At 38.8% G+C, this 18,716-nt stretch overlaps 1 protein-coding gene across 1 annotated transcript in view; it reads right to left on the bottom strand.

The window, feature by feature from the left end:
* Positions 1 to 808: 808 nt before the first annotated feature.
* Positions 809 to 18,716, bottom strand: part of LOC119522392 (glutamate receptor 3) — a 348,722-nt gene continuing 330,814 nt past the window's right edge. Inside the window, exon 10 of the mRNA XM_037820898.1 lies at positions 809 to 927. Within this exon, the coding sequence (XP_037676826.1) occupies positions 892 to 927 (36 nt within the window). The 3' untranslated portion in view covers positions 809 to 891. The remainder of the gene's footprint in view (positions 928 to 18,716) is intronic.

Below are 18,716 nucleotides of genomic sequence, written 5' to 3'. Positions count from 1 at the left end.
ACTGCACAGGGAAAATGAGTGGCATTTCATGAAATGAATTAACTGATACCACAATATTAGTTCAAAAAAGAAAAGGCAAAAATTGAAACTAAAAAGAACTTTCTTAGGGGAGCAAAGGAGGGCAGGAAGGAGGCAAGGAAGAGTGTTTCATGCTTATCAATGTGATGTTATCCTGACAGTGTAAATCCTTAAGGAACATGCGGCTAAATTTTAAAGTATTCTGTACAGAGATTCAAATGACATCTTTGGAAGAGAGAAGTGTGACAGACTTAATAAGATTTGAGATCCAAATAGATGCTGAACTCAACACAACAGCAGATAGGGTGGGGCTAATCATTCTGCTTACAGAAGCCAGTCTTTTAAAATTGTTTGTTTTTAAATGGGTTAGACATAATATATTAATAACCAAAGGTATTTACAACTACGAAGTCTCTGATATTGTAAGAAGTTAAGAAAAATACTGCAAACTGGATCTTTTTTGCTGTTGTTGTTATAGTTTCTCCTTGATCTTTCAAAATGTGAAATACAGTAAAACTCCCTTATAACACAGCTCATTATTTTACAGCTTTGGAATTATGGTGGGCCAATTGAGTTCCATAATTACAACAACAGCTCTATAGAGTCAATGATTGATGTTATGTGGCAGGCCTCTGAGGCTGGTGTTTGCCTTATTCCTTTAGTGCTGGTGTTATAAAGGGGTCCCACTGTGTCAGGGAGTGTGTGTTGGGAAGGAAAGCCATTTTAGGGTAGAAAATAAACAGTGGATCAAAATGTGATTGCTAATCAGTACAAAAAGACCTTCAGCGACTGACCTTACTCCCGGAGTCCTTGGCTCCACATTCCCCCTTATCGTACCACCATTTGTTTTTCAGCTTGTCTAAGATGCCTTGTTCACTGAGTTTCAATACTGCAAGGTTTACAGGCGTTCTTCACGTGGGAAATAACATAAATAACATTATATTATGTTATTTTATGTTATTCAAGCTTCAAACTACTTTAAAACTATAGAAAGCGATAAAGCAGGGGGCCCTGGCCACAGAGTAATTTTAGACACTGCAGGCAACCTGAGCATTACCTTATAAAAAGTTAACACGACAGCAACGCTACATTTACCAGGGCCTGCCCATATCGCTTTGAGTAATCGGCACACACTGTTAAATAATGAGGATAGAAAAAAAGGCACTCTTCAGTTAGGCTGTGTGTGATGAGGAAGGTCCCCCTCAAGTGACAATCGGTGGCGGCAGCTTGCAGTAACTTTGTGATGGAGGTGTGTTAGGTTTGATCTAACCGGGTGTCTTGTTGTACTTCCAGACAGAAAGCAAGTTTTGTGTAGGAGTGGAAAAGGGGACAGGGCCAGAAGGGAAATGGTTTCCATATTATAGATTGAGACAAACAGATGAGTCCAAACAGAAGAGAAAATAGATTCTATATGCATGACATGCCTTCTAATTAGTTGTTCTTTATTACACAAATCTGTGGTCCAGATGAAAATGATCCCAGAAAGAACTGTACTACATATGTGTTCTTGTTCCACACATGTATATGCTACATGATTATGCACATATTAGTCTTAATATAAAAGGAATAACTTGGATTTCTGAGTTTGGGATAAGAGGAGTACTTTCCACGATGGGAGAACTAGTCTATGGATTGTTTTTAAGTTACTGACTGGCTGTCTTTCTGATATGGTTATCTTGTCTGTGGTCAACTCAGATCACCACAGCATGGATCAGACTGTAAAAAAAATGGATCAATAATATGGCATGGCCTAAAATAGCAAACTGACTCTGCCACTGTTGGGCAGCATCATGGAGGAACAGTATAAATAAGGTGTTCTAGTAAGACAGGACTTCTTCAACTGACAGGCTGATCCATCTCCAGGAGGCCAGGCTATTACTCCTTAGTCCTTCACTTCTTAAAGTGTAAGGAGTATGTTTGGAGCCACTAGCCAAATGTGTGAAACCTCCTGGGCTAACTTGATTCTGGTCCTAGGATAAAGATTTTATCTCTTAGAGATTGTTTCTTCAGCTGTAAAATATGAATAATGACCTTTACCTTGTCTTCTTTCTAGGGCTATTGAATTTATTTCTAAGAACTCTGGATAAAAATGTATTATATAGAGAGGGTGGCATAATTCTATTATAAGGCAATCAACTGCTATGTGTTTAGATTCGTGTAAAAATAATTTCCAGTAGTAGTACATGTTGGTCTGAATGCCACCAATTCAAAAGGAGGAAAACAGACAAATTTATGTAACAATGAACATGCTATAGAATTTCTTTGCTTGTTTTTGGATAGGTTAGACCCACCACATATCCAGTCACTGACAAAGCTTCTTATAGTCACCAAGATTTGGCCTCCATCATACCAAGTCCCTAAAGACTATTTTCTTTCTTCCCCTATTTGCTGCAGAGACCAGAGAGGACATCTTATTTTGAATTTTCTGAGAAAGGTATCATCATTTAAAAATAATATGTAATTTAATAGTGCTTGAGATTTGAAAAACTACAAAGCTTTAGCATCAGGGAGGTGACACTTTCCAGGTTAGTGCATGGCCTGGCAGCCAGAATATCTTCATTTTGTATGCCTCCAGGAAGTTTGGAGTCCTTTATACTTTAAACAATTCCCTTAATCAATGCTCAGAACCTTAGGCTTCGCAAATGGCAACCAGTGTTGCTTGGAATGCAAAGTACCAAAAGTTACTCAAATGAAAGTTTTTAGCCTCTTTAAGATATTATTGGCAATGAAAATTAAGTCTGAAACTTTCAAAGCACAGACAGGCCATTAATGCCCCAAGACAAGTGCTAGAACTGCCTTCTCCCCTATTCCCCACCATCTGACCCCCTTTTCTCTCTCCTTTGTCCCTATAAACTTTTGTCTGATCACTAACACTTCTCCCCCAGTGCCATGCCTTAAGCCAGACACTGGCATTCAGGCTCAATAATGTGGGAGTTAATTCAGGTTGCAGAAGGAGATACTTTCCAATGGCATATGGGTGACCGAGTCCATCAGGACCACAGGGAAATGTGCAAAGCATTTCCCTCCTCTTTTCTATGCTTCCTCTTTTTTTAAATTGCCAAGTGCCCAGGCTCCTCATGCTGCTTTCTAAGCCCTTACCAGTTCCTGTCCTGTCTCAAGGTACTAATTTTCTTCAAATCACTTCATTCAACTTCTTTAGCACTGCTGCTCTTGCTAGATCTCAGAAACAGTATAGTCTGATTAAAGGCATTCACACTAAAATCTAAATATAGAGGTTCCATCCTTCCTAAAGATCCTGGTTTTTAAAGAAGTTTGTCAACTTTTAAGCGAACTAGGTTGATAAAAGTAGGGGGTGTTAATTTAGAGCAGTGGTTCTCAAAGTGTGGTTCAGGAACTCCTGGAGGTCTTTGAAACCCTTCCATCAGAGGGTATGCAAGATAAAAACTATATAATAATACTAACACATTATTTTCCCTTCTCACTCTAATTCTCTCACAATCTACAGTGGAGTTTCCTAGAGGCTACATGACAAGTGATAACATAACAGATTGAATGCAGAAACAGAAATCATAATCCTCTTCTATTAAGCCAGATAGTAAAGAGATTTGCAAAAATGTGGCCCAATACCACTCCTCACACTAATTTTTTTGTTTTGGAAAAATATAGTTATTTTTCATAAAAGTGTTAACATGCATTAGGCTTATTGTTACTTTAAAAATGAATTAATGAATATATTCTTTAAAAATTCCTCAGCTTTAATCTATGGTATAATAAATAATAATATTAATATATATAACACATAGGCAAAAGATATCAATAATTTTTTAGTGTAAAGGGATCCTGACAGAAAAAAAGAATTGAGAAGTACTGGTTTGGAAGAGGGAAGGCTTTTCTTATGCTGGGGGCCTACAATGGGCTGCTACCATCCACTCTTGCCAAAATCCAGGCTCAAGTCAACAACCCAGCATCCTAGTTACTAGTATTGCTAGTAACTGCTCTCCACTCCCAAGGCCTCCACAGTTACAGAGGAGATTACCTTAGGTTTCAACTGGGGGCAATTTTGTCTTCCAGAGGAGATTTGGCAATGCCTGGAGACATTCTTAGTTGTCACAATTGGGGAGGGGGTGCTACTAACATCTAGTGGGTAGAGGCCAAGGATGCTGAGAAGCAACCTACAATGCACAGGACGGCCCCCACAGTAAAGAATTATCCGACCCCAAATGTCAATAGTGCCATTGTTGAGAAACCCTGCCTTATAGCATCTCGATAGAGATGTCCCAGGATGTTAGGGAATTCTGACAAATGATATACTTCTAGAAATTTACTCTTTGGAAAAAAAATCACAGGGCTTATGAAATATGGCAGGAAACCAATATGCATTTGGGAGCTTCTAAATAAAAATAAGGGAGAAAAACAAACATTTCAAGTAGCAGCACAGCCAAGGAACATAAAAGCTGTAATCAGAAATCACAGATAACACCACTTAACAAGGTTAGGATAGGTGCCAAGAAAACAAAGAGAAAGTACTTTAAAAGCTAAGTCTCCTGGAACTCTATGTTGCTGTATGGTAGAATCAATTCCCAAGATGGCCAAGAAAAACTTTTTTTTTCCGTATAATTTTCTCTCTTACTGTATCTTACTGGATGTATTGCCCAGCCTAATCCACATCAACCCAATATATTGACCCCCACCCCCACCACACCAACACACACACACATACACACACACACACAGAAAGTGGAATTAGGTGGGCATTTGGTCATTTCAAATGTCACCTTCACCACAAAGCCTTTTTTGCTCTCCACTCAAATGTTTTCTCTCTCCTCCATTATCTTCTGCTTTGTGTTATTATTAATGCCAATGTCCTCTGCCTACCACTAGACTGTGTGCTTCTGGTAGGTAGGGACCATGTATCATATATTTTGCATCCACACTTAGGATAGTTTTCTCGATAAATACTTGGTGAATGGATAATTCTCTTTAGCATTTTTTCAGCCCAGTATCTTCATGTAATTATTAGTACTCGTCAAGTTTAATGATCTTCCTAAGAAAGTAGAGTTATAGCCTCCACTTTATAAAGAAAGAACTTGAGGCATGATAGGTTAAACAATCTGCTCAAGCCTGCACAGCAAATTAATATACATCCAGCTCTGGGCTGTGAATTCTCCAATGGAACACACAAAAGGTTAACAGCCCTCCTTATTTTTATTCTTTAGGCTTGGATGTTCACAATGACTTTTTTCTTTAGGGCCCACTGTACTCCAAATAACCATCAACCTCACAAGGACACATCTTGCAGCTGGGGTCTTTCAGTGGTGCAGCAATATGTCTCTAGGGGAATGTTTCAGAGCAGTTACTATGGGCCCTTAATTGGTACCTAAGAGAATTATAAGTCAGAAATATTTATTATACTTACCTCAGTAAGGAACAGAAAGAATTAAACAAAGTACGTCAAATTCCTACTGTGAAAATTAGGCATTCTCTCCTCTGAAGGGCTTGCTATGAACTTTTTGCTGAGTAGAGCCCTCCTAAGACAAAGACATGGGTCAGAGACTTAGGGAGAAAACAGGAGAGCTTTGTGTTGTAATTTCAGGGGGTCTGGGAACGTCCCCTGACTAAAAATATTTCCCCCACTGGTACTTAAAACTCCATCATAAGAATTTCACACCTTTAAGTTTGAGCAACATTCCTTGTTAAAATACAGGTCTTTCTGAGAAATGGTAAGTGAAGCAAAGATGAACTATTTATTAATTGTGTCTCTGTTCCTTTTTGTTTAAAAAATATGCATGGGGGAAAATGTGTAAACTTCCCTTAAAAAGAAAAAGTTTTAACTGCTGGTAAGTCATAAAAATGTATATGGATTGTTGATCAGATGGAGAGGGTAAGAACAAATGTGAATTAGGTATTCACTTAAAAGTATGTAAAGGTACTGCTAACCTGTGGCAGGATAATGGTTCTTGAGTGTGGGAAACAGTCATGGAATAAGTAGCATCTGTATTTTTTAAAAAAATTTTATATAGAGGATAGTGATATAATTCATAGTACTTGATAGTGAGTTTCTGTTTTTGAAGAAAGTGTAATTGGTTGATACTAATTTCTGCTTATTTCTGTCATCAACGCCTGGCAATAACTCAGCTACAAAGGACTTGTGCTCCCAATCCAAGGCATCCATTCCACAGGTGGTAGTTTGTCTAGATTCCGGGCTCAGTTTTTCGGATATACTAACTAGCTATTTCAAAGTATCAATGTTATCTTAGTGATGACAAATATTACATATGGAGACAGATTTAGGATAAGAGGAATTAAGAAAACCATTTTCTTCTGTGAAAGCAGAAAATGTTTCTTTAAAAAAAAATAAAAATTTTGGTATATTTCAGGAAATATGTAAAATAGTAAGTAAAGTAGTTGGAGGCATGTTGGATTCCATATAAACAAAGAAATGTTGAGAAAGTGATAGACGTGAGGGTGCTGAGCTTCCTCAGAGGGGAAAAGAAGAAAAACTGGGCCTTGTGAATTTGTTGCCAAGTTGATTCCTTCAAATAATCTGCTGATCCTGGAAGCGTTTAGAGAGGAAGTTGTACTATGGATATGGTTCTGGGCCTGAAAAATATAGAAACTCAGGGTGTAGTACTATGTATCCACCTGAGAGAATGTGGGATAGATTCTGCTCTAAATGCTCTCACTTTTCCTTTTTGAGCAGAACACCTAAAGAATAAATGTTTGTTTAATTAGTGATGCCAGAAGATCTCTAATGGTTCCGTTAGGAGGGAAAGATATATGTGTAAATACAAAGGTTATGGAAACAGACAAGGAGCTCACAGACAAATAAGAGAAATATATGAGCAAGGATGGTGTATTTCCATAGTTAATTAGAAACCTGCTCTAACAACACAATATCTGGATGATGAAAATGGAAACCTATCACAAACTAAGCTGGAAGCCTTCCTCCTACCTCATCCCTCACCCAGACCTTGCTGCTTGATACCTAGTGATTTTTTTAAGCAACTTTTTAAAAACCTCTCTAGCTCAGTGGAGAAAAGCCACCCTCCCTTTTACTGGCTCTTTTACTACAGATATTTCAGGCTTTCGTGGAGAAAAATAACCTTTCCCAATCACCAGCTTTCTTCCTTAGCCTTTTCTGGAGAGCCTTTAGTATCATTCAAGAAATCACAGCCATGTACAGGTAGGCAGACATAGACAGACTCTCCGCCCAGGTAGGTTTTACTTTAAGTTGATGCCAACTGATGACCAAGCAAAAGAAGAATTTTGCTGGATGAGAGGATTTATTATCATACCCTTTATATTCTTTTCTGCAGGTTAATTTAGGATATGATTAGGGAAAGATCTACTTCTTCAAGTAGCTGCTGTTAGAGGCTGCGACGGTTCAAAACATGCCCTAGAGTGACACTAGAGTGCCTGGGACTATTTAAAAAATTTCTATCCCTTCTTTGCACAGGGGTTCCGGAATGCAGGATTCCAAGAGAATGAGGGTTTAAGTTATTTCAATTTTTCTACCATTGTATCAACCTGAACTTTCTCCACACCCTGGGAGTATGTGTGTATATAACTTCTGGCATTACTGGACTCTGGCCACCCAAGCAACCCTCATTCTGCAGGGGCAGCTATAATGATTTGCAGAGTTATATGATGCTTAGCTGCTAGCAGCTGCCTTTAAGAGAGTATTTATAGTGTGCTCGGGTCAGGCGGGCAGATGGCGCTATAAGGACACAAGACCCACCTCCTATGCGGGTTGGAACCTCTGGAAGGCCTGGGTCCCCAGGCACTTGGGGAAGTGTAGAGTGGCCGGCAGCCAGGCGGCGGCAACTGCGCGGTTAGAATCAGAAAAGAAATTATGTATAATTTGTTCCTCTTCAAAAAAGACAAGATACAACAGAGCTAAGATAATGAAGAAAATGTTGGACAGAATCTAGGAATGAATATAAGGAGATCGGACTCCTATTGTTATCCCAAAGGACCTTGGGCCATTAGAGAAAGCCTCAGGCATCTTCAATCCCCTGCTGACCCAGATAAGAGTAGAGATAACAGAGCCAGAAAGACAAAGGAGGAAAAGAGCAGCTGGCAGTTACCCAAGAACTATATGAAACAGCGTTTTCGGGGTCTCCAGTAACCAGTCACACATTGGACTCAAGTTTGGAATTGGAGGAAAAGCTGAGATCGCAGCGAACATTGTAAGTTCCCCGGACCAGGGGTCTGGCGCCCCTCCCCACCCAGACCTCACAGACTGTCTTGCTGCCGGCTTCCTGAAAGGGGGGGGGGAAAGAACCAAAAAACAGCAATCTGCTGAGGGCAAGAAGGGAGGCTCAACCCAGCCTCAACTGCAGAATTAATTAACAAATTAATTAACTAACTTTGGGAGCTGGGGTGCTAAAGAAGGGCTGGGCTCCAAGAAGTGGGGGCACGTAAAAGCGGGCACTCATTCCCAGACTCCAAAAAAGCCATTTTTTTTTCCCTTACATTTTGTCCCTTCTGGCTTCTCACTGATCCCTTATCTCTTTGCATTTCAATAGCCCCTGGCAGGGGTGGAACTGAAGGGGTTGGAGAGTAATTATCAGACAATAGCCCAAAGCTTATCTTTAAATGCTCTATTCTGACACTGACAAAACTTCCAGGCTGGGGAAAGACATTTAAAAGAGACTCTTTTTTTTTTCCCTTTTTTCTTTTTCTTGATTTCTTTTCTACTTTTTTTTTTTTTATCTAAAAGTAATATATGTGGTTATTTTCTATCGGAAAGCCCAGGTTGAGGGACTAGGCTGGGCTTGAGAGGAGACAGAGTACCCACAGTGTCTTTGAATTCCGTATTCACTACTGAAGGCCTCCAGCTCCATCTTTAATTGGTAACTCAGGCTGACCAAGGAATCTACCTTGAGAGGCCCCAAAGAGGAGAGAGGAGAAGGGAATAGTGTCCCTGAGAGACAACTGGAGGTCTGAGGATTGGGAGAGTGGAGGGAGGCCCAGCTCAACTGGCAGTCCTCCTTCTGGGAATTCAGACCCCAGGGGCTGGAATTCAGATTCCAGCTTCAGTCAGCCAGGCCCCTGACAGGCTCAGAGTCACCAGGAGAACTAAAGGCTCCATACCTCCTTACACTGGTGGGGGAGCTGCGGGCTGGCCAGCGCCACCTGCTGGACAGGAGAGGAAAAGCACCAATTCTAAAGGCCTCATAGGAGGGTCTCATTCTCAGGAAAACTCCATACCCTCCCAATGAGACCTGGGCCTCACTAGACTGGGAAAATCTGACTAGGGTCGACCATATCCAAGGAGACCCACTCACAAAAAGGTTACATAGAGGCAGAGCAAGAAACAGAAAAAACAAGAGGGGAAAAATTGTGATCAACTAAATAGAACCTAAGTTAGAGGTCTAGAATAAGTTGAACTGAATAACAGAGGCCAGAGAACAAAGCCAACCAACAAGAAAACCACTAGGTAAAAGACAGAAAACAAGCTCCAAAATAAACTAATCAAGAGAATCAGATGCCTAGACAACTTAAGATAACAAGCCATACCAGGAAACACGAAAACATGGACCAGCCAAAGGAACAAACTAATAGCTCAGCTGAGACACAGGAGTGGAGGCAACTAATGCTAAATAAATTTGATGAAATGAAGGAAGATATAGCAAAAGAGCTGAAGGATATAAAGAAGACACTGGCTGACCATAAAGAAGAATTCATAAACTTAAAAAAACAAATGGCAGAACTCATGGGAATGAAGGCCACAATGGAGGAGATGAAAAACACAATGGAGGGACACAACAGTAGATTTGAACAGGCAGAAGAAAGGATCAGTGAACTGGAAGACAGGTCATTCGAATTCATACACACAAAAGAACAGCTGGTGAAAAAAAATGGAAAAATATGAGCAGGGTCTTAGGGAGCTGAGTGACAACATGAAACGCACAAATATACGTGTTATGGGTATCCCAGAAGGAGAAGAGAAGGGAAAAGGGGCAGAAAGAGTAATAGAAGATATATTCACTGAAAATTTCCCAACTCTTATAAAAGACAGAAAATTAGAGATTCAAGAAGTACAACGTACCCCAAATAGAATAGATCCCAATAGACCTACTCCAAGACACTTACTGGTCAGATTGTCCAATGTCAAAGACAAAGAGAGGATTCTGAAAGCAGCAAGAGAAAAGCAATCCATCACATACAAGGGAAAGTCAATAAGACTATGTACAGATTTCTCTGCAGAAACCATGGAGGCAAGAAGACAGTGGCATGATATATTTAAGATACTGAAAGAGAAAAACTGCCAACCAAGAATTCTATATCCAGCAAAACTTTCCTTCAAAAATGAGGGAGAGATTAAAACATTTTCAGACAAACAGACACTGACAGAGTTTGTGAATAAGAGACCAGCACTACAAGAAATACTAAAGGGAGTGCTACAGGCTGATAGGAAAAGACAGGAGAGAGAGAGTTGGAGAAGAGTGCAGAAATGAAGATTATCAGGAAAGGTAAAAAGAGAGGAAAAAATAAGATATGACATATAAATTCCAAAAAACAAAATGGTAGTAGAAAGTACTGCCCTTACAGTAATAACACTAAATGTAAATGGATTAAACTCCCCAATAAAAAGACACAGACTGGCAGAATGGATTAAAAAACAGGACCCATCTATATGCTGTCTACAAGAAACTCACTTTAGACACAAGGACAAACATAGACTGAAAGTGAAAGGTTGGAAAAAGATATTTCATGCAAACAACAACCAGAAAAAAGCGGGAGTAGCTATATTAATATCAGACAAGTTAGACTTCAAAAGTGAAACAATTAAAAGAGACAAAGAAGGACACTATATATTAATAAAAGGGTCAATTCATCAAGAAAACATAACAGTCATAAATATTTATGCACCAAACCAGAATGCCCCAAAATTCATGAGGCAAACACTGCGATCACTGAAAGGAGAAATAGATACCTCTACAATAATAGTTGGAGACTTCAATACACCACTCTCATCAATGGATAGAACATCTAGACAGAGGATCACTAAAGAAACAGAGATGTTGAATTGTATGATAAATGAACTAGACTTGACAGACATTTATAGAACACTACACCCAACAACAGCAGGATACACTTTTTTCTCAAGTGCTCATGGAACATTCTCTAGGATAGACCACATGTTGGGTCACAAAGCAAGTCTCAACAAATTTAAAAATATTGATATTATACAAAACACTTTCTCAGACCACAATGGAATGAAGTTGGAAATAAATAAAAGGCAGAAGGTCATAAAATTCACAAACATATGGAGGCTAAACAACACCCTCTTAGAAAACCAGTGGGTAAAGGAAGAAATTACAAGAGAAATTAGTAAATACCTCGAGGCAAATGACAATGAAAACACAACTTATCAAAACTTATGGGATGCAGCAAAGGCAGTGCTGAGAGGGAAATTTATTGCCCTAAATGCCTATATTAAAAGAGAAGAGAGAGCAAAAATTGAAGAGTTAACTGCTCACCTGGAGGAATTAGAGAAAGAACAGCAAACTAACCCCAAAGCAAGCAGAAGGGAAGAAATAACAAAGATTAGAGCAGAAATAAATGCAATTGAGAACAGGAAAACAATAGAGAGAATCAACAAAACCAGAAGTTGGTTCTTTGAGAAAATCAATAAAATCGATGGACCACTGGCTAGGCTAACAAAAAAAAAGAGAGAGCAGATGCAAATAAATGCAATCAGAAATGGTAAAGGAAATATAACTACCGACCCTGCAGAAATTAAGGAGATAATGAGAAGATACTATGAGCAACTATATGCTAATAAACTAGACAACTTAGATGAAATGGACAACTTCCTAGAAAAGCATAAACAACCAACATTAACTCAAGAAGAAATAGATGACCTCAACAAACCAATCACAAGTAAAGAGATTGAGTCAGTCATCAAAAAGCTCCCAAAAAGGAAAAGCCCAGGACCAGATGGTTTCACATGTGAATTCTACCAAGCATTCAAGAACGAATTAGTACCAATCCTGCTCAATCTCTTCAAAAAAATTGAAGAAGAGGGAAAGCTACCTAACTCTTTCTATGAAGCCAACATCACCCTAATACCAAAACCAGGCAAAGACACTACAAAAAAAGAAAATTATAGACCAATTTCTTTAATGAATATAGATGCAAAAATCCTCAACAAAATACTCGCAAATCGAATCCAGCAGCACATTAAAAGAATTATACACCACGACCAGGTGGGATTTATTCCAGGTATGCAAGGCTGGTTCAACACAAGAAAATCAATTAATGTAATACACCACATCAATAAATCAAAGCAGAAGAACCACATGATCATCTCGATTGATGCAGAAAAGGCATTTGACAAAATTCAACATCCTTTCCTGATGAAAACACTTCAAAGGATAGGAATAGAAGGGAACTTTTTCAACATGATAAAGGCAATATATGAAAAACCCACAGCTAACATCACACTCAATGGGGAGAGACTGAAAGCTTTTCCTCTAAGAACAGGAACAAGACAGGGATGCCCACTATCACCATTGCTATTCAACATTGTGCTGGAAGTTCTAGCTAGAGCAATTAGGCAAGAAAAAGAAATAAAAGGCATCCAAATTGGAGAGGAAGAAGTAAAACTTTCACTATTTGCAGATGACATGATTCTATATGTAGGAAATCCGGAAAAATCTACAGCAAAGCTACTACAACTAGTCAATGAATACAGCAAAGTAGCAGGCTACAAGATCAACACACAAAAATCTGTAGTGTTCCTATACACAAGTAATGTGCAACAAGAGGAGGAAATCAAGAAAAAAATCCCATTTACAATAGCAACCAAAAGAATCAAGTATTTAGGAATAAACTTAACCAAGGACACAAAAGACCTTTACATCGAAAACTATAAGAAACTGCTAAAAGAAATTGAACAAGACCTGAAAAAATGGAAGAACATACCATGTTCATGGATTGGAAGACTAAATATAGTTAAGATGGCAATTTTACCTAAACTGATTTACAGATTCAATGCAATACCAATTCAAATCCCAACAACTTACTTTAAAGAAATAGAAAAACCAATAACTAAATTTATTTGGAAGGGTACGGTGCCCCGAATAGCCAAAAATGTCTTGAGAAAGAGGAATGAAGTGGGAGGTCTCACACTACCTGACTTTGAAGCATATTACAAAGCTACAGTGCTCAAAACAGCATGGTACTGGCATAAGGACAGATATACTGATCAATGGAATCGAATTGAGTGTTCAGAAGTAGACCCTCACATCTATGGACAACTGATCTTTGATAAGGCAGTGAAGCCAAAGCAACTGGGAAAGAGCAGCCTGTTCAATAAATGGTGTTTGGAGAACTGGATATCCATTTCCAAAAGAATGAAAGAGGATGTCCATCTCACACCTTATTCCAAAATTAACTCAAAGTGGATCAAAGACCTAAACATTAGCACCAAGACCATAAAACTCTTAGAAGAAAATGTAGGACAGTATCTTAGAGATCTTGTGAAAGGAGGTGGTTTCTTAGACCTCACACCCAAGGCACGAGCAACCAAAGAACAAATAGACAAATGGGATCTCCTCAAAATTAAACACTTTTGTACATCAAAGGACTTTGTCAGAAAAGTCAAAAGGCAACCTACACAATGGGAGATGATATTTGGAAACCACATATCAGATAAGGGTTTAATATCCCGAATATATAAAGGAATCCTGCATCTCAATACCAGAAAGACAAACAATCCAATTAAAAAATGGGCAAAAGACATGAACAGACATTTTTCTGAAGAGGAAATACAAATGGCTCAAAAGCATATGAAAAAATGCTCAACTTCACTGGCTATTAAGGAAATGCAAATCAAAACCACAATGAGATATCATCTCACACCTACCAGAATGGCCATTATCCAAAAAACAGAAAATGACAAGTGCTGGAGAGGATGTGGAGAAAGAGGCACACTTATTCATTGTTGGTGGGAATGTAGAATGGTGCAACCACTCTGGAAGACAGTATGGAGGTTCCTCAGGAAGCTAAATATAGATTTGCCATATGACCCAGCTATTCCATTGCTGGGTATATACTCAGAGGAACTGAAACTTAAGACACAAACAGACATTTGTAGACCAATGTTTATTGCAGCATTATTCACAATTGCCAAGAGATGGAAACAGCCCAAATGTCCATCAAAGGACGAGTGGATAAACAAACTGTGGTATATACACATGATGGAATATTATGCAGCTGTAAGACAGAACAAAGACATGGATCATGTAATAATGTGGCTGAACCTTGAGGACATTATGTTGAGTGAAGTTAGCCAGAAACAAAAGGACAGATTCTGTATGGTCTCACTAATATGAACAGATATTAATGAACAAACTTTGGGAGTTAAAAGCTGACAAACAGGCGACCAGGAGATAGAAAGAGGGCAGAGATCAGCCATTTGATGCTGAAGGACTACAGAATGTTTAGGATTGATCGCATAGATCCAGAAATAGATAGCATAATGCTGTGTGATGGTAGCACGGTATTGTAAGTACACTGAACAAAGATGTCTGTGAGTAAAGCTGAAAGAGGTGGGATAGGAGAATGTATGACACCAGAGGTAACGATAGATGATAAAGACTGGGACTGTATAACGTGGCAAAAACTGGAGTGGCCAATGACTGTTACTAAATATACAAATATAAAAATGTTTTTGCATGTGGGAAAGCAAATGAATGTCAACCATGTAGAAATTTGAAAAAGGGATGGTATTCAGGAAAAAACATAATCAAAGCAAACTGGAGTCTATGGTCAACAGTAACATTGTAATATACCTCCATTAAATGTAACAAAGGCAATATGCCATTGCTAAATGTATATGAGAAAGGGATATAGGGGAGTAATATGGGATTCTTGGTAGTGGTGTTATTTGCTGTCCTTAGTAGTATATTGTATTGTATGACATGTTATTTTTCTTTTTAACATTTTTTCTTATTGCTAAAAAAAAAAAAAAAAAAAAAAACAATTTTTCCTGTAGTAATCAATATGTTCAAATGCTGATTGTAGTGATAAATGTACAACTTTATGATGATACCATGAACAACTGATTGTACACTGTGGATAAATGTATGGTATGTGAATATAAGTCTATAAAATTGTAGGAAAATATATATATAGGAGTAAAAGTGTTGGAGAAAACATGGTGAGAGCAATGATGCCTCACCAATATGGACTAACTACAATGTGTAAACTCAGAATTGAATCTTAGAACATAGCCTAACGTGGACACAATAATTGTAATAGTACCTAGATTGTAAGCTCTTACAGCAGTTAACTCTATCCCTGAATTGTAAGGCCTATCTCTAAACTTTGAGATGCTGATCCCCTAGCGTATGTTGTCACAAACATTGAGACTGGTGGTTTGATGTGCTGAGCCCTTGAGCATGGGACCTTGCCCTTATGAAGCTCATTACCACAAAGGAGAGTCTAAAGTTGTATGTAATGGTGCCTAAGAGTCTCCCCCTGAGTACCTCTTTGTTGCTCAGATGTGGCCCTCTCTCTCTCTAACTGAGCCATCTCGACAGGTGAACTCGCTGCCCTCCCCCCTACATGGGACCCAACTCCCAGGGGTGTAAATCTCCCTGGCAACGCAGAGTATGACTCCCGGGGATGAATGTAGACCCGGCATCGTGGGACTGAGAGTATCTTCTTGACCAAAAGGGGGATGCAAAATGAGACAAAATGGTTTCAGTGGCTGAGAGATTCCAAATGCAGTCGAGAGGTCACTCTGGTGGACATTCTTATGCACTATATAGATAACACCTCTTAGGATTTAATGTATTGGAATAGCTAGAAGTAAATACCTGACACTACCAAACTCCAACCCAGCAGCCTGGACTCCTGAAGACAATTATATAATAATGTAGATTACAAGGGGTGACAGTGTGATTTTGAAGACCTTGTGGATCACACCCCCTTTATCTAGTGTATGGATGAGTGGAGGAATGGGGATAAAAACTAAAGGACAAATGGGGTGGGATGGGGGGATGATTTGGGTGTTTTTTTTTCACTTTTATTTTTTATTCTTGTTCTGGTTCTTTCTGATGTAAGGAAAATGTTCAGAGATAGATTGTGGTGATGAACGCATAACTATGTTATCATACTGTGGACAGTGGATTGCATATCATGGATGATTGTATGATGTGTGAATGTATTTCAATAAAACTGAATTTAAAAAAAAAAAAAAAAAAAGAGAGTATTTATAAACATGTATTTCACAAATGTAGCTCAAACCTTTTTAACTCTTTGCTAATGGGATTATAATTTAATATAAGTGCAAAGAGCAAATTCAATAATGCATTCATATAACATCAGGAGTAGAAATCTCTGAGTCATTTTACTAAGAGCCTAACAATGCTAGTGATCAAAACCTGCTGATAAGCATCTGTGCTAAAGAAACAGCCCACAAGACCACTTTCAGATATGTGGGTAAAACCAGTGGCATTTCCAAATGATAACCTCTCAAATTCAAAGCGATAGACTATAGGTTGTGAAATTCATTGATGGATTTCTCCCAAATTGGACCTCTATCCAACCTCCCCCTCTAGAATAAGAATCCGAAACCATTATGGGTTGTAGACAATTTCATACAATCCAATTTGTCCCTGACAGCTAGAGAGAAGGGGCTCAGAACATATCAAGCTTCTGGAGAAACCAGTTTTGATTAAAATGTGATCCCAGATACTTTTAAAGTATATAATTTGTATGATTCACTTGAAAACTCTATTTTAAATCCAATAAAAAATGAAACTATCAAATTTGGTTTTGTTTTAGTATGAATAAATGTGTTTTCTTTAGTTCATCCCAATGGCACTGAGAAAGAGGGATATAGACTGAGAAAGACAGGGAGAAACGGATCTTTACTGGAAACTCATATGATGAGGCTTTCTGAAGACACCTAGTTCATTTTCCTGACTTGAGGCAAAATACGCATTTGAGAGTCCAGTCTGATGGGTTCCAGCATCTTTTTATTCCCCCAATAGCCATCCCTTGACTATGATCCACAGAAAAATAATCAGTCTTGGCTTATACCCAAATAGATCACAACAAATGGTATCTATATATTAGAGCATATACCAGAACTGAAAGCTGACTACTGGTTGCCATGCCAGAGTACATAACCACCCTCTTCTAGCATGCTTTTAGCATCCACATATCTGCAGGACACATTAAAGGTATTACCATATGTATATTTAAAGTAAAGTATGCTATTGCCTTAGGTCTATATTTTGAGAAATATTTGCTTCAAGGCCAGATGAAATTAAGCAATAAGGTGAGCTTGGACCACACTTTTGCCACCTCTGTCCAGTGGGGATTGGCCTCGTGTGCCAAGGGCCAAATGCTCTACCGCTCTCTAGATCAAAAGAGAATGGATTTCAGTTATTCTCAGTCAAAGAAATCTTACCCCACCCTGCTCCACCAATCCCAGCTCCTACCCTCACTGAATGTAGTTTACTTGCTTCAAATATTTCATGTTTCTTCTCCATGGCTGTCCTACCTTTCAGTGTGGTTCTATAACTTCCCCTTCAAATGAAAGGAAGTGAAATGGTTTGTTCTTAGAGGGACAAAAAGGACATAGATAAACACCATTTCACTCTCTGCCACTGCAACAGTGTCTTTCCTCCTGGAAATTGTATAAGAGCATTCTTACCTTCAGGCTTCTCACTCCTGCTGCTCTTTCTGTAGCTCTGGTGTTGGACATTTGGTCATTATTTGTCAATAAGAAACACATTCAAGTTATCAGGATAACATCAAAGGCAAATAATCATGTCCTAATCATAGAAACCATGTTAAGGCCACACAGGAACTTCAAAAATCACTAGAATGGAATACTTTTAAAAAAGCTTTCTTTTCAGATTACAATTTTTTTTTCCAGTGGTAAAATTTATTCTTTAAAACCATCTGACAGAATCAGTGGTTTTGGCAGCCACTGGACTGGTTTAATTCTTAAGGCAAAAGGGTCCATTGCTTGAAGCAGCCACTTGAGAGAAAGAGAGGGTTTGCTCTTGGGAGGAAGACCTGAGTAAGTCCAAGGAGCAAATTTAGTCACTACCAGGAAATAAAAGTGTCAGGTTCTTCACACTTCCAGAAGGCAGTATCAGCACAGAGACATGCAAACCAATGAAGAGTATAGCATACTCACCCTACTCCTTGATCCCAAACCAGAGTCTTGGGGATTCATAGGAACTTCTGTTAAGACCCAGGGAGTGCCATCAATCTGTAATGATTCTTGCCTACACACATAACAGTGTCAATAAAGAGTCATTGGGATCCATTTCAAGCCTGGGTATCCAAAATGTCTACCTTTAGGAGTGGCTCCTGCCAATAAAAGTTCCATCTTGTTGCAGGTAAAAGGCAGATGCAGATTCATATCCGTTACCCAAGGCCCAAGAATGTCAAAAAACTCTGGGAGTGGATGAGAAGTGTTTAAGAGATGGTGGCATAGGAGAGGAGAATTGTAGACATACGTGGAAGAAGAAGAAATAATACAAACTAAAGGTTTCATTTATACATATGGGAAATGCATTATAACCTCATTCATCTATATACCACCAATAGGAAGCTAAGGGAGTTTGGAAAGGGACTGTCCTGAAGTGTAACTTTTTACTCTCTTTGGATGGAAGAGTTGCTAAGCAAATACATGGATTTTAGAACAACAACAACAAAAAAAGATTGCCAGTTATAGGGAGGAGGAACATGTTTGA

Source organism: Choloepus didactylus, chromosome X, assembly GCF_015220235.1.
Source record: "Choloepus didactylus isolate mChoDid1 chromosome X, mChoDid1.pri, whole genome shotgun sequence".
NCBI classification, from domain to species: Eukaryota; Metazoa; Chordata; class Mammalia; order Pilosa; family Megalonychidae; genus Choloepus; species Choloepus didactylus.
The sequence above is the reverse complement of the archived record's forward strand: the minus strand, read 5'-3'. Positions and strand labels throughout refer to the sequence as shown.